General features: G+C 38.6%; 1 protein-coding gene across 2 annotated transcripts in view; it reads right to left on the reverse strand.

Moving 5' to 3' along the window:
• GRM7 (glutamate metabotropic receptor 7) overlaps positions 1–17229 on the reverse strand; it is a 780988-nt gene that overhangs the window by 66961 nt on the left and 696798 nt on the right. The window contains exons 9-10 of one of the 2 annotated variants that reach the window (XM_029052142.2): positions 13297–13543; positions 3536–3627 (exon numbers count right to left, since the gene is read on the reverse strand). In XM_029052142.2, the coding sequence (XP_028907975.1) occupies positions 3557–3627; positions 13297–13543 (318 nt within the window). In that variant the 3' untranslated portion in view covers positions 3536–3556. The remainder of the gene's footprint in view (positions 1–3535; positions 3628–13296; positions 13544–17229) is intronic. The other variant, XM_029052141.2, reaches the window with a different exon arrangement.

Below are 17229 nucleotides of genomic sequence, written 5' to 3' on the forward strand. Positions count from 1 at the left end.
AAATCCTTAAGAATAAACTTTCATTATCATTAATGATTCAGAAAGCCATAATCTCCTTTTTTCCCCACAACCTTTGCAGTTTTCACTGGCCTGGGATGACCTAGAACAGGCCACCTGTTACTTTTACACTCTTTCTCTCCCTCTTCCTCTCCTTCTCTCCCCTCCACATCCCCCTCTCTTTCTCCCATCTCCCCCTAAATTTCCCTAATAAATTCCTTCCATCTGTTGTAATTAAGTTTAGTTAAACTTTTATCCTAATTCAGTGCCTAAATTTATTGCTTGGTAGAAAATTGGGAACTTTGAGAACATCATTTACTTCATCAACCACTAGAGGACTGTTAAATGTATTGTAGTTCTTTCCAAAGCGTATTATACTTATTGATAGATATAGACATTGTGAGAACTGGTTTATTATTAGCAGTGCCAAGTTTTGAATTGGGAAATAGCAAATTACAATGAGAATAAATCCCAAAGGAGTTAAGTTCTTCCTCAGCCATTTCAACACTCATCTACTTCTCTGTTTATTTTATTATTAGTTTGTTAAATGTACTCATTCATCTGTGCTTATTATTTCTTTCTCATGCTCTTTTAACTATATTCATATAACACTTAACTATATTGTATTTCGATTATTTATGGCTCCTTTGTCTCAATAGACTGTAAACTCCTTAAAGGTGGGTCTCCTTGTACTGCCCTTGAATGTTCCCCAAGGGCTTAATATAGTTATCTGCACTCTAATGCTGACAATGTTGCTGTTGACAAGGGGTGGGGTGTGTTCTAGCTGTGGAAGTGCAGCTCTGGGCTGTTCCTCAGAAACTAGCAAGTTGCCTGTAACTCTAAAGAGCTGGAGAATTCTCACACCTGCCCATGTCACCTCCCCAATTGAGGAGCTACTGGTCCTGGGTTTCCAGCCCATACTTGAGGTGGAGAGAGACAATGCTGGGTTGCAGTAAATCTGGAGGAGGGAGTTTGGCATGATCAGTGGCTGAAATGTTACAGATCTCTGAAGCTATCAAGGAACTGCTGACCATCATGGGAGTCTGAAGTGGCAGCCTTTGGCATTAGAGTGTGGAGTGCTAGCCTCTGGTGTGTGGGCTTGATACTGAGAACTTTTGCCCTGGATGATTTATCTCCTTCAAGGCCATAGGGGATATCTTGGGGCCCAGCAGAAAGTCATTGGTTACCCCAAATAATGACCACTTTTTGCCATCCATGATAACGTGTCAAGACCCCGCTAATAATTTAGCCAAAATGGCCAGGGTTTTATTTGCTCCCCTAAACTAAGTATAGAGGTCAGTTTGGGAGGGGCATTCAGTCTTCTATGCCATTATGATTTCATTAAGAAAATGATTGCACCAGGACACTAAATGGCTATGTGTTGAGTTGAACGACTTCATACATTGCCAGAAGTTTCTAGCTATAACCAAGGAGTCATTTTTGCACTTTCATCATTTGTTTGCCAATATACTGTTTTTGGTGATTTTTTCCCCTGCAGCCTTCAAAAATGAGGTCTTATTTATCATCCATTATCAAACTTAAAATTTATTTACTTACCTTGTATTTCTATTATTTCTGCTTGGGATGTTTCCAGAATTCATTGTCCTAGTAAATTGATATCAGTGCTATCATTTCTAAGACCCACTTTGTTAATGATTATTAGCCAATCGAATCTATTTCCATCATTGGCAAATTAATTTCTATACTATTACTGTATGTATTTCATGACTAAATTGGATGCCTCCCTTCTCTTGAAAGTCAAAGAACACATACTGAAAAGTGATAAAGCTAGAGGAAAAAAAAAATTACATTTTATAGGGGTAGATGCTCAGGAAAAAATGATCTTTAGTTGAATCCTTGAAAATTAAGCTCTTACTATAACTGGCGACACATGGAATGGAGAGAATTGCTTGCATTATGGTTTAAAACTGCATATGAGATCCGTTATTCATAGCAGCCAATAGCACATGGAGAGACTACAGTTTTTCTAATTTTCAACAGTCATCGTGATTCACAGTTTGTAAAAACTCTATTATTTATATTTATCTGTGAAATAGCAGTGAAAATTGAAATACTTCCTCTTCTGCACCCCCTTCCTTTCCACGTCTCTCCTGTGAAGGGGAGTGACTATCCTGGCCTGGGAATGGGAGAATAAGGGTCTTTGACTTTCTCTAGGTAGAAAAATCCACTTTCTGCTGAATCACCACTGTAAATGCCTCCAGGAAATGCTCCAGACTTGACTGGATGGGTCCTTCGGCGCTTGAAACTTTTATTTCTTTTCCTCCCTTGGCAACATCTCCATCTAAGGTTTGTGTCTGCTTTAAACAAAAAGAGAGCTGGATCTTTTTTTAAAACTTTAAATGGTTCTTGAATGATCTTGTTTTCCAATATTTCTTAAGTTCCACATATCTCTGAATCAGCTAGTTGCTTTTGGACATGGCTGTTCCCCATGTTATCATTTTTCTTTGTCAGAAGCAGAAAGCAAAAGAACACTCTCTCCTTAAGTCTTCTCTGGAGAGATTCCTTAGATGTTTAGGAGCACATATAAGGAGAAATTATTCAGCTTTCTTCTTTATATTGAATATCCAGGATGATGGGACTTTATCCACAGTCTTCTCTGCAGTCCACTGGGGTACATTAAAACCTGTGATCTGTTATTTTGCCATGTTCAGTTAAGCTGTCATTCCTCATATCAGCTCTATTCTTTGAGAGCCAGGATCAGTATGCCCCTGCTCTAGCTAGTCTTTGGAAAACTTCTTTTGACTAGTGCAATAGTCTCATTGATCATTTCCACCTTCTTGGCTGAAAATGATTTAGAGCTTGGTTTATTGCTTTTCTGAACCAGAAATGTCAATCCCAAAGTTAAAGACTTTTCACAGAATGTCATATTGCTCACATTTGTGCCTAATGTGGAAAGCCATGGATGGACTTCTATACTATAAATAAATGGCCACAGCTCTGAAACTTAGGTTTTAGACTCACAAATCATTGATTAATGTATAACTACCAGTTATTTTACCAAAGAAATCAAACCACCATATTTGCCACTGCAACAGGGTCCATCTCAATAGGCTTGGTTTGCTGATAGCACTGATAAACCCACAGAACAATTGTTTGTAGGGATAACCACCTGTTTGACAATTGAATAATTTAAAAGAACCACCATCATATACTTTGTTGAAACTATTTACTTTCAGAGGCGAAAGTTCAGAAAGGCAAATTCTTTAGTGGATATGTACATTTTCCACTAACTGCCAGAATTTGGCCCCTTGCCCCTGTTTTCAGAGGTAAATGCTCAATTGAGATCCCATTTGGTGTATAATTAATTACAAATGCCAATCTGAGCACACAGAAAAGAAGGCCTACAGAGATCATCTTTGGAAATTTGGCCTGAAGGAAAAATACTTTCAGAGGTAATCATGCACAATTTTAAGGTTCATGTTTTTCTTTGCAGTCAAACTATTGGTCCCAATGATTTTGACATAGTCATTTTCTTAAAAATTCACATATAAAGATAAAAACTAGAGTTTTTTCTTACCTTTTGGACATCAGGAAAAAGCTATACTGTAGGTGGAATAGTGTACCAAGTAACAGATTTTTGTACACTCTTTCTTACTGGTGGAATGCAGTCTATAGGGAAAGTAAATATATTGGTATGTACAATATATCTATAGAATGTATAGTCACATAATATTCTTAATTCTTTTAGAGAAGAGGCTGCGATAGAGACAATTCAACTTATTCCAACTTTTTCAGTGAATATAAATTGTCACCTAGAAGGGTGGATATGTGAGTTAGGAATAGACAAACCAGTTCATCAATTCAGGTACCTCTGAACATGGGAACACTTGCTTATCTAAGAATGGGACTGGTATTTGACGTTCTGATTCCTGGTTGTTCATCTGTTGGCTAGACCTGTTGTTTAAACCAAACCTCGATCATTCAAACTGCTATGCCAAACCTTTCCTTTCCTTCTGAGGTCCCTCCTCTTCCAAAACCCTGCTCTGTGTGCAACATGTTGGAATCTCTCAGAAAGATGAGACAGGAAACATCATGTGATGTTAAGAATCAGAACAAATGAAGAAACAAGCCCCCCCAAAAAAAAGAAACAGATTAGCACATCGCAAAAGTGTTTAACACTCTAGAAATTCTGCCTAAACAAGTGTGCATAGATCTCCCACATATACTACTGGCGACTTCCTGATATAATTTTGCAGTATAATTAAAATAAAAATCCATTAAGAGTGACAGTTTTATTGTTTTGATCCCTCTAATTATATCCTATATTTTCTTGCTTCCATTGAGGCCACACCATATGTCCCTTCCCACTAATTCTTCAGAACCTGCAATCAATATCCAGTAGATATTGTCTTAATACCAAATCAAATGAATGTAAAAAGAAATATTAAAACACTTCTTGACCCAGATACTGTCTTAGATACGAATTTCATTCTCATTACATTCATTAAATTGCAACATCAGCTTCTCTCATCCTAAAGAAAAACAAATACGATTTCACTTTTTTTCCATATTGAAAGTTCTACCAAGATAATCTGCTGCAGACAGTTCCCATTCCAATGTGCCAGAAAATTACGCCTTTTCAATACGACCATTAGTTAGAGAAGAAACTTGGCTAATTGTTTATTTCATTAACATACATAAGATTCCATCATGCAACAGGCTCCTGGATGCAAACAGTCTGGGGCCAACTCAACCTCTATTTCAAAGTGATGGCAAAGGAAAAATTGCCACTGTATTTGGAGTCCCTGGGCCCTGCTCAAGAGGTAGAACTAGATTGGAAGAACCCTCAATCTATCTCAACAAAGCTACAAACTCTAGGAAGCTGCTCCAAGAAAGCATCCAACAATCCAGAGCACTAACTGAAAGCAAAAGCTCCAGCTCACTGGGACACTGGGTACTATATGCTTGAAAGATTCTTGTAACAAGTAACAAGTCTCACATTACTTTCTTGTATTGCCAAGCACACCATGAGAAAGGCAGCTATTTCTCTCTCACCTCGACCCACTAGAATCACTTCAATAGTATTTATTTATTCAATAGTATTTATTGAGCGCTTACTATGTGCAGAGCACTGTACTAAGCGCTTGGGATGAACAAGTCGTTCTGCCAGTTTAGTTAATATCTGCCTTCCATTTGCTACTAGCATGTTAGAAATCAGCAGTTATGGCTTGAGAGTTGACTGGTCCTCCTATTTATCATCTAGCTGCACCTCTTGCCATGAAAACTGCCACACCAGCTGTATAACAACAAAAAGCACTAAGAAACAAACAAAGGTTTTCCATCCTGGCCCCATCATTACTGCTCCTCTTTCACCCATGGCTGGGGGCTTTTAAAATCAATTTACCATTAGAAGGTCTACAACTGTCCAGAGTTATGCAGCTCACTTATTTTCTATTGAGCAACTATCTTTCTATTGTGTCTCATAAAGCAGAAAACCAGGTAAGTGGTTAAGTTTGGAAAGAAATGTAATCAAAGGCAGCATTATAACAAAATTAGGGGTTGGAGAACTACATTACCCAGTTCTACCATTTTTATTTCACTATATCTTCACTGAAGCCATGATGGCAATAGTCTTTTCAAAGAACCATGAAATTCAACTGAAGAAACACACGAGAGGTGATGAACTTTTTGAAGGAATAATAATGAGGTGTGACAGTTTCAGCTCTACTTAATCCACTAGTAAATAATTTTATGCAAACACGTGATTGCAATACAAAACTGTTAGATGAGTAGAATCATGCACGTACCAGATGGCAAACTGTAATGACAACCTGAGTTGATAAAAATAAAAACATTTAAGATTGAAATACATTGTGTTTCATAGCAACAGTGAGTATGGTGACTTTTTTATTTCATATTTTCTCTGAAGATCTGAATATAAATACTACTTTCAACTGGATTCCATGCATCCCTTAAATAATATTACATGGGACTTCATTCACCCAATTGGGAAAAAAGGGAAAGTAGAAACATTTCCCTTTATCTCTGCGTGTCCCTCTCTTAGCCATTTTTAACTTCTGTCTCTCCAAATGTATCACAATGGTATTGACTGAGCCTACCCTTTTGAAAAACACCCATCTTGCTTTTACATGTGGATCCACAATTTTGAGAACAAATTACATTTTTGCTTGTATTGTGGTTCAATTCTAGGAGGTCTAGGGATCACAGTGGTTGGGTGACTTTTTTCTTTGCGAGGTACCTTTCAAAAATATCTTAGTGTTCCTCCTGAAGGAATAGTAGCCTGCAGTTGGATTGCTGTGGTACTCGATGCTCTTGTTCCTATTTTTAACTTGAAGTGAAGGGAGAATAGGGGCAATCCAAGGAGTTGAGTTGGGTTTTTGGGTGAGTTATGAACTGGGTCTTAAGACAACAAAATGTTTGGAGGTACATGAATCACCTTACTGGTAGTCAGCATATCTGTACTCTCAACATTTTTGAGAAACATCTTTCCTCCTAAATGTGTTACCCTCAACACATGACAGATTTTCACAAGTATTCGAGTGGCAGATTCACCAGAAAGAAAAAAAAATCTTCTTAGGAGGAAAGGCACAGTAGCAATTCAAGATATGATTACAGTAATCTCTGCATGCATCAAAATATTTGAACTTTTGGATCAGTCAGATTAGCCTCTACCCGGGCAGCCTTCTGGAGTAGCCTGTGAATGAAGATTACCGCTTGATTTAGATGCACATAAGCAGATATTTTATATCATTTGGTTTGAAGATACAGGACCTGGGAGGTGTTCATTTCATTGGAAATGATGGTTGCAGCCCAGAAGTAACCACAATTTCATTCTGTAATAGCTGTCTTGAAAGGAGGAAGCAACAGGAATGCAATTGCTGCACCTAAAATGTTACATCTTCTATGACCCTTTCAATAATAGAAGTGTTTTAATCACAGCCTAAGCACTGAATGTTGCCCAGTGCCATAGAACTATGCATCTAAAGTTGGGATTTACTCTTTAAAAATTCTCAACAGTGTGAGTTACTCTAGAAACTGATGGAACTCCTAAAACCATAGCATGGAGTTTATTTTCTTCTCAGTAGGTATAACTAAGCAGGAAATGCTAAGGTATACCTCTAGATTGTAAACTTGTTGTGGGCAGGGAATGTTAGCCAACTCTATTAAATCATTATATTGTACTCTCCTAAGTGCTTAGTATAGTGTTCTGCACACAGTAAATGCTCAATAAATGCGATTGAAATCAACTAAATGTACTGGTTTTCACAATGGTTTATGTTTGGATATTGTTTTTAGGAACTTCTGGAATTCTGGAATATTTACCATAATGCTCTGAAATCAGGAGTGCTCTTTTGGTTGATACGGTTGCTTTTTCAGGCACTAAAAAGTCAAATCAAAGCCTCACCTTCAAGTCTATCTTGAGTCTTGGACTAGGAAGATGTCTGTTGATCATGGAAGATAGGTAGACAAAAAAGGGAGGTGATGTTGCCTGGAGAAACATGTCAGTCTGGTGATAATTCATAGGATGTACAAAAGGGGGTGCACCATGTCGTACTCCCACTTGTTCTACAGAATGCTCTGGCTACACTGTCATAAAATCCCATATAAGGGAAAAACCCCCCTGTGTCACTGTGTCCAATGCCATGCCCCTGTGCATATGCATATGAGCACAAACTTTTCTTTCAACACCAAGGCACACTGGATCTGTCCAGTGAAAGGTAAATCTAAGGAGCAAAGGAGCCCGAGAAAATGGGCTGATCTCCAAAAAGGCAGTACTTCAGGTTCAGAAACAAACTATACCAGTGCCTGGGCAGGCCAGAAAAAGAGAAATTACAAGATGGCTAGACCATAACTCCTGAGAAATCTGGAATGAAAAATAAAGAAATAGCCCAATTGTGTAGTGACACAATAAGGAAAGAGAAGAGTGAAAAGTTGATGCAACTAACATGAGACGTAAAGGGTAATGAAAAAAAAAATCTGCCAATTATATTGGGAAAAAGAGCAAAGAGGACAAACTGGGGAAATTCCTTCTCTTTAATGCTTCCCCTCCCCTCACCTGCCTCCCACATAAGAAAGGAAGCTGATTATATGACTGAAAAAGTCATTGTTATATGTTCTTTTTCAATTCTGTATTTTCAAAAAAAGATCAAAAGTGAACAGTGAGGATGAACAGTTGAATAGGCAATCTAGACTAGGAAAAGAAGGGGTTAAAATGGGAGAAATTTAAACCAGTGGGGCTTGATGATTAGAGAAGGAAAAAGAATGTAAAAAATATTGACTGGTCATCTTGCAAATCAATGCTTGGAAAACTATTAGAATAAATTATGTAATTAATTATCAATTTTCAATTAGAAGAATTTCAAATACTAAGAAGCAACCAACAATGCTATGTGGAAAGAAAGTAATCTCTTTCAATGAGAGAGTGAGAAGATATGCAGAAGGGAGAAGTATAAAGTATCCAGGCAATATTTGGATTTATGCTCTAGATGATAAGCTCACTGTGGACAGGGAATGTGTCTATCAACTCTGTTATATTGTATTCTCTCATGTTCTTAGTACTGTGCTCTGCACACAGTAAATGCTCAGTAAACACCATTGATTGATTGATTGATTGAAAACATAGTTGATTTCTGAAAACCACATCTAAAGCCACATTGTTGTACATTAGAACCATTTTTTTCAAAGGAACAGTGCTACAAATGGGGGATTGTTTCCTGAAACAAGGGTGGATGCACTATTTATATCAAAATTATCCTGAATTATGTGTTCAATCAATTATACATGAACAATATGGCTATATTAGTGTACTTATATCAATTCATAGAGGTCCTATGATAGGCTAACAGTGTGGCTTAGTGGAAAGAGCACGGGCTTGGGAGTCAGAGGATGTCGGTTCTAATCCTGGCTCCACCACCTGTCTGCTGTGTGACCTTGGGCAAGCTATTTAACTTCTCTGTGCCTCATTTACTTCATTTGTCAAATTGTGAGTCCCATGTGGACAACCTCATTACCTTGTATCCACCCCAGTGCTTATAACAGTGTTTGGCATACAGTAAGCACTTAACAAATGCCATTATTCTTATTCTTCTTCTTATTATTATTTTCATCAGAAGAAGAATGGACTTGTCATCTTCCCTGGTGACACCACCTTGTGATCAGGTAACCCTTCCCTCTTTCATTCCATGTCCTCCCTTTCCCCCACACCTACACACACTTCTGCTCTCTTTAAACTTTTTTCCCCTTTCCCTCCAAGGTCATGGCTTTTAAAATTGTTTCCCCACCTGCTTCCCTGAACCTAGTCCAATAAAAGAGGCTAGTGATGTAAGGTTAAAATGGTTGGAATGAAAGGCTGAAAGACTGTTTAAATTTAGAAATGTAAGTTTTGTTGATCACAAACTCTAAACATTTTAAGGTGAGGACTTCGTGCAGATGCAGTCCAGCTAGTAAAAATTTTGATTCTGTCCCATACAACATCCTCACAGAAAAGCTGAGAAAATATAATTTTAGATGTGACAGGTGGGTACACAGCTAGCTAGAGGGTTGCAATGAAAATCCAGGGATAGTAGGGCAATAGTAGTAGTAGAAATAGTATTTATTGAGCCCTTACTATGTGCAGAGCACTGTGGTAATCCCTGGGAGAGAACACACAGGTAGAAATTAGACACATTCTCTGTACCTTGGCAGGCTCACAATCTAAACATCAAGGGCAATCTAAGGGCAGTTTTTAAAAACATTAGTTAACAGTGCTCAAGCACTTAGTACAGTGCTCTGCACACAGTAAATGCTCATTAAATACCATTGATTAATTGATTTCTTGAACCAGGGGAGACACAATGAGTGTTGATCCATGACTATCGGCCTCTAGGAACAGTTCCCCAAAGGATCCAAGCATCTTATATAATATTCTGCACAGAATAGACACTCAATCAAGGCTATTGATGATGGATGATGAGGAATCTATTCAATATCATTATTGATGTCCTGGCCAAACGAATCTATAACACAGTCATCACAGTCACAAATGATTCTCACAAGAAAGATGGAAGTAGAATTGATACAGGCAAATTGAAAAAAAAAAATCCTAGCAAAGCAAGATTATATTCTCTAGGGGCAAAATCAACAAAATACAAGATGAAGAGAGTTTGGTGAGGGCATGGTCAACTGAAAAAGATCTGGAAGTCATGGTTGACCAGAAGCCATTATTAAAAACTATTATAAGAAAGCAAATATAATACTGGGATGTATCATCAGGGATACATCATGTTAGATTCTGGACATATACCCTCTGTTCCACTCTGTTCAAATAAATCCATTACTAGAGTCCTGGGTCTGGTTTGGGTCATCACTCCTCGAAAAAGACAAAGAATATACAAGAATATAAGAAACCAGAGAGGGTGTAGAGAAGAACAACAAATATTTCAAAAAATTGGAGAATAGATTCTATGAGAAAAACTTAAAGGAAGCCCAAGAAGAGAAGGTGAAGGGGTTACTTGATAACCATTTTCAAGTTTATTAATGTTTTCAGTGGTGCAGATGTTGACCATTTCCTCATGTCCATTTAGGATCAAAAAAAGGAAATGCAATTCAGTTAGAGTAGGGGAGATTTAGGCTGGACCAAAAATAAAACTCCCTGGTGATAGGGATGATAAAACATGAAAGAACTACCAAAGGAGGTTGCAGAGTCCCATTCCCTGGGGTTATTGAATAGAGAACCATCTGCTCTGGATACTTTAGTAGAAACAGGGGCTGGATCAGTCAATCTCTTCAAGTCCTCCAAGCTCCATGGTTCAGTGATTTGAGGAAAACACTCAACTCTGCTCTGGCAACTGTGTTTCTGAAAGCCCTGGTATTTCATTCTCTACTCCCCCCTAGCCCTCCCTCTTTTGACCCACTTTCAGAAGAGTGGTTGAAGCCCAGCACTGAGAGATCACATGTTTAAGGAGCATTTCTATCCCCTTCTACCTCATAGTCATGCTAAAATCAGGGAACAGGACCAAGAATAAGAAAATCTTCAGTGCACAAAAAAAACCCAAAACCCAACAACAACAAAAAACCTAAAGGTTTCTATCTGCTTTTTCCCTGTTTTTTTCTATATGCTTTTGGGTTTGCCACTTTCCCCATCCATGCTTTGTTCTTTCTGTTTCATCACCTTATATTTCTGAATCACAGTCTTTATTTTTCTATCTTTTCCTTGCTCTGTCCCTTTCTCATCTTTCTGAGTCTCTGTGCATATATATCTCCCTGTCTGTGACACTTCATCTCACCCGATGTCTCCTGGGAATGAGTACCTAGAAAACCTACCCTTTTTTGTGAAAGGGAAAAATAGGATGTTCAATGTCAAAGGGCTAAATAGGGTGATGGTATAAGAGAGGGGTGATGAAGAGAAGACTGCATAAAGATAGAAAGATTACTATTACCAGTAGGTGTGAGAAAAGAATGAATGAAGACTGAATTATTTATCCTTTCAGAGGCATCAGATTTTAGGGGTCATCAAATTCAGTGTTGTCTTGGTTGCAGAGCAGTATAGTGAATATTAAGACTCATGATTCATTCATTCATTCATTCAATAGTATTTATTGAGCACTTACTGTGTGCAGAGCACTGTACTAAATGCTTGGAAAGTGCAATTCGGCAACAGATAAAGACAATCCCTACCCAACATTGGGCGATACATTAAGGACAATTGGAAGAAAAAGCAATGAGTTATTCAGCACATATTTGTTATTGAAAAATCCTTACTACATCTGTGCCAAACTTTTAAAGATGTACAGTGAATGTGCACGTCCATAAGATTACTCTGCATTTTCCATTTTTCTTATGGTCCTCGTTGCAATCTCCTAGTCATCTTGGGCTATGGGAGCACCATTGGTGACTATTCATCTATTCATATGTCTGTTGGAATTAGATATTTAAAATACTTCACAATGCTCAACCAATTCAAGACCAGGTAAAATTTGGAGTTGGAAAGGCAAAATAAATAATCTGTAGAGGGTATTGCAATAATTTCACTGGGCAGACAAAAGTACCTGGTTATTTTACTTTTTGAAGATATAGTAGAAAGTTAATCACCTAGATCTGGACTAACACATGACCAGTTTATTTAAATAAAATGTAGCCCAGAAAATCATAAAGTAGTCTAGGCATTGAAATTGGACTTGCAACTGTTGGTGCTCCATTCTATTTGGTTAGTTAAATTTTGTATTATCTACATAAGCCTTGTTTCCAATTAGTTTGGAGATCACCTTTCTATTGATTATCTATACCTAGGATACTCCCCAATTCCAAAGTAGCCATGTTTGGGTGCTGTATTAATTCTTTCAGGAATATATTTAATAATGCTTTTGATCCTTGAAAGAATAAATGCACCAAAGTTGACTACATTACAGCTGGGGAGTAGAGGAGATCCTGGGAGACTCTCACTCATTTAATATGAAATGAATTGTAAAATGCTAGTGAAAAATAATAAAAAGAAGGTAACATTTTTCACTATTTGCATTTTTAACTGTTTTTTGAATCCCAGATTCAGTGAGTTTGTAGTTAGGTACTGCATTCACTTAAACCATAAATATATGAGAAAATTGGTCCATTCAGACTTCCTTCCAGTTTCCATTTGAATTGTTATTTTTTTTTATTTCAAAAGATGATTACTGCAGTATTGAAAGGTCTTCCTGATTCCTATATATGAAGGCTATAACTGTCTTTTATAACTCTTCATGCACTAATACGAGAACATTTATAGCTTTGATGATGACTGGAGGTCAAGATTGGGAGAGAGGGTTGAGCAAAATTAATGAATTAGAAGTTTACTGTGGTTTTTATTTTTAGAGATTTTGGTTAATGAAGAATAGTATAACAGCAGCCCAAATAACTGAACAGAGAAAAAAGACTGAACACCCACTGTTTTGAAAAATTGCAATTGGATTCCTACGGCTCCATTTCAGTTAAATTTGGAAATTCTGACTGCCTAGCCAGGAAGGGGGTGAGGATCTCAAATCCAACAGGTGTGTTTTGTCAATTGGAGGGTTCAGTACTGAGACCTGTTTTGCTCAGAGGAACACAAGGAAGAGGAAAGGGGAAGGAGCTGGCCACTGTGATGATTTTTTTTTTATTTTGTATTTGATTTTTCCCCAGTAGGCAGAGGCCGAAAGGACAGAAAGGAAAGTGGCAATGATCAGAGCAATGGAAAAACCGATTCTTCTAAATAATTTTGGGCCAAGGGATTGTCATGTTATACGATTTCTAAAAAAAAAGTTAAACATATCTTCTAAAGATTACTAATGGGGGAAAATAAAAGAAAATGCATTGAGAGGTACTTACTGTTTGGGTCTACATTTTCACAGAGCTCTGTTTTTGCTTCACCGTTGGGCCTGTCACTAGGTTTGTGTGAAAGCCGTGATGACATGGTGGCTGCCGTGACAACTGCCTTGAAGCTGCGCTTCCTTTTCTGGACATTCAGCTCAGGGTGGAAAATGATGATGTACACTTTCGGCATGTATAGCATCCCCAGCGCCACTGAAGCACTTAAGTTCATGGATATTGTAAGTGTGGTAGTTTGTATGTAGAGCTAGGAGACATAACACATGAGACACTATTACAGATAAAATGACTGCAAGCTGTGTGATAGCACTTAAGAATCTATGTCAAATACAGTGACAAGACTGATGATGGGCTGAACTTGGAGACAACAGATCAACAACTGTTTATGATAATGAGTGAGGAAGAGGTATAACTCTGCTACTCCTCAATGGGTCTTATTCATTTACTGTATACTGAAAATGATTGAGAGTAATTAAATGTCATTGACTTCATGGTAATGTTATGAGGTGGATATTTATTCCTTCTAACACACTGTGAAAATATGTTCTGTCAAATAATTATATCTTGCTCAAGGGTCACTAACGTATTCATTTTCTGGAACCCGAGTTGTTGCATATTTCAAATTTCTTCAATTTATGCAAGAATATTTTACCAGTGTCCAAAGATCACCAACCGATTAGCATACTATTAGCATTTGGGTAGCCTATGCACATGATCACAGAACATCCTACTAATGTGAAATATAAATGAATCTGTGAAAGCTAAACCCTGCTTTAAAAAAATATGTTTTACAAATCTTCACCCACTAGGGACAGTGAACTACAAATGTCATTATTTTTATATCTTTGTATTGCACCCTGACAAATTGCTTTATGTATTTCATACTGGTTTTGACATTCACTTCTGCAGTAGTCTGGACGGAGTCACTTAACCATTGTGCATCTCATTTGCTTTACCTGTCAAATGAGGTTGACAAAACTAATTTGCCTTAAAGGCATTTGCAAGTTTGCAAAAGCTCCATGCATATGGAGTGCACTAAGTATAGTTTCATGGTCATCTACTCTTTGCTATAGATTCCTCAGCAGTTATTATCTGGGGTTTTAATTAATCAAACGTTTTAATTCCCTGTACAAAACCTTGGGGTTCATAAAACCAAATATGTGTTGTTCTAAAATAACTGGAGTATGAAAAGACCCTCATTGTGCCTGAATTTTTTTAATGGTATTTGTTAAGAGTTACTATTTGCTAGACACTGCACTAAGTGCTTGGGTAGTTACAAATTAATCCAGGTTGCACACAGTCCAAGTCCCACATGGGACTCACAGTCTTAATCCCCATTTTAAGGAACTGAGGCACAGAGAAGTGAAGTGACTTGCCCAAGATCACCCAGCAGACAAGTAGCAGAGCTGGGGTTAGGACCCTGGTCCCCTGACTCCCATGCCCATGCTCTATCCACTAGGCAAGACTGCTTCCCAGGAGGCTTAACAATTCATTCATTCAATCGTATTTATTGAGCAGTCGAATGAATGAATGAATTGTAACTTGACAGTGAATCTTTGGGACCTCCAGCAATGTGGTCAGCACCCTGGTCCCCCTGATTTTGCTCCTGAAGAAGCAGGGTTCTGCCTAAAACAGTCTGTTTCTCTGGGAGATGTGCAGCCTTTAAGGCTGTCATGGTACATTCAGCTGGGGTTCCAAGTGCTTCCCACAGTGCAGATTTCTCCAAGATCCTAGAGATGATGCAAAACTCTATCTGGGGGTGGTTCACAGTTGGACACCATTCCAGCTGCTCTGTAGGTGGCTAGGGTAAACCTCCCTAGAGGTAATGCAGAATTCTATTCAGAGCTGGGCCCCAAGGCCCTCAGTAGGACACATAACTGGGATGTACAAAGATGAGCCCAGATTGAGGCAACAGAATCACTTCAACTTTCACCTCCTCCCCCAAGCAGTGCTTTGCACCATCAAAAGTCCTGTGAAAGAATGCTGAGCGCAAAGAGTCAGTCAATCGATGGGATTTAGTGAGTGCTTACTCTGTGCAGAGCACTGTAGTAAGCAGTTGGGAGAGTACAATAGAGTTGGTAGAAATGATCCCTGCCATCAAGGAACTTACAGTCTAGTGGATAAGACAGACATCAAATTATAAAATTGTGTGCTCTACACACAGCAAGTGTTCAATAAATACTATTGAATGAATGAATGAATAAAATACATTTGGAGAGCTAACTGAATGTATGGATATAGGGAGATATGTACACAAGTAACATGTATGTGTGTGTTTGTGTGTGGGGTGGGGGTAACTACCTAAGTGCCTAAAGGATATATACCTAAGTGCATAGGGTGATGCAGAAGGAAGGGAGAATGGGGTAGGGGGATGAGGGGTTAGGCAGGGAAGGCTTCCTGTAGCAGATATGATTTTAATAGGTCTTTGAAGATGGGGACAATGTTGGTCTTTGGGTATGAACCAATCAATCAATTGCATTTGTTGAGTGCTTACTGTGTGCAGAGCACTGTATTAAGAGCTTGAGAGAGTACAATGTAACAATATAACATGCCCATTCCCTGCACACAAGGAGCTTACAGTCTAGAGGATGAGCTTGGGGAAGGAAGTTCCAGGCAGAAGGGTGGAAGGGAGCAAGGGGTTAAAGGCTAGAGAGATGAGATGGAGGCAAAGTGGGGAGGTTGGTATGAGAGGAGCGTAGTGTGTGGGCTGGGCAGTGGTAGGAGAGGAACGAGGATAGGCAGGAGGGAAAGGGTTGACTAAGTGCCTTAAAGCCTATCACAAGGAGTTTCTGCTTGTTGCAGAGATGGATGGGCAACCATTGGAGGTTTTTCAGGAGCTGGAAGATGTGTGCTCTATTATTTTTTTAGAAAAAACATCATGAGCAGCAGAGAGAAGTATGGATTAAGGTCACATTTTCAAGAGGCCTTCCCCAATTAAGACTTCTTTCCCTCGACTCCCTCTCCTTTCTGCAATATCTACACACTTAGATCTGTACCCTTTGGGCATTTGGTATTCACCCCACTCTCAGCCCCACAGCAATTATGTATTTATCTATATTAATGTCTGTCTCCCCATCTAGGCTGTAAGCTCCCTGTGGGCAGGGTACATGTCTACCAACTCTGTTATGTTGTCTTATCCCAAGGACTTAGTACAGGACTATGCACATAGTAAGCTCTCAATAAATACCATTGATTGATTGACTGATTGAGTAGAGTGGGGAGAGGCTGGAGGCAGAGAGGTCAGCTAGGTAGTAGTTTGGATGGAGAGAAAGGGGCTAAATTTAGTGAAGTTGTGAAGGTAGAATTTACAGGATTTAGTGACTGGCTGAATTTACAGGTTTCCTGAGACAGAGGATTCAAATTTAGCATGTCCTAAACAGAACTCCTCATGTTCCAACCCAAAACCTGTCCTCTCTCTGACTTCTCTATTATTGTAGACATCACCACTATTCTCCCGGTTTCACAAACCACATATTCAATCTGTCACCAAATCCTTTCAGTTCTACCTTCGTGGCTTTAGAATCTGTCCTTTCCTATCCATCCAAACTGCTATCTTGCTGATCCAAACACTTACCCTATTAATGGAGAATCACATAAATGGGTGTAAATGGAGAATAAAAGTTTACCCAGCACTGAACTCCCCCCATGCATGGCTTCATGAGATCAGTGATCCTTCCTTAAGACATTAAGCTTATAGGGGGCAAGGGATCCTGTCCACCAACTCTTTTGTATTGTACGCTCCCAAGCATTTAGCATAGTGCTCTGCACACAGTGAGTGCTCAATAAATACCATTGATTGACTCTCCGGATGCAAAATATTTTAAAACCATATATGGCAAGTGTGATGGTTTGAAGAAGCTCCATTCTATCCTTTACACAGGAGGAGAACTGAGCTTAATGTTTGGAAAGCTTTAAAGTGCCTTCTTAAACCCC

The sequence above is a fragment of the Ornithorhynchus anatinus genome, chromosome X1 (genome assembly GCF_004115215.2).
Source record: "Ornithorhynchus anatinus isolate Pmale09 chromosome X1, mOrnAna1.pri.v4, whole genome shotgun sequence".
Taxonomy (NCBI): Eukaryota; Metazoa; Chordata; class Mammalia; order Monotremata; family Ornithorhynchidae; genus Ornithorhynchus; species Ornithorhynchus anatinus.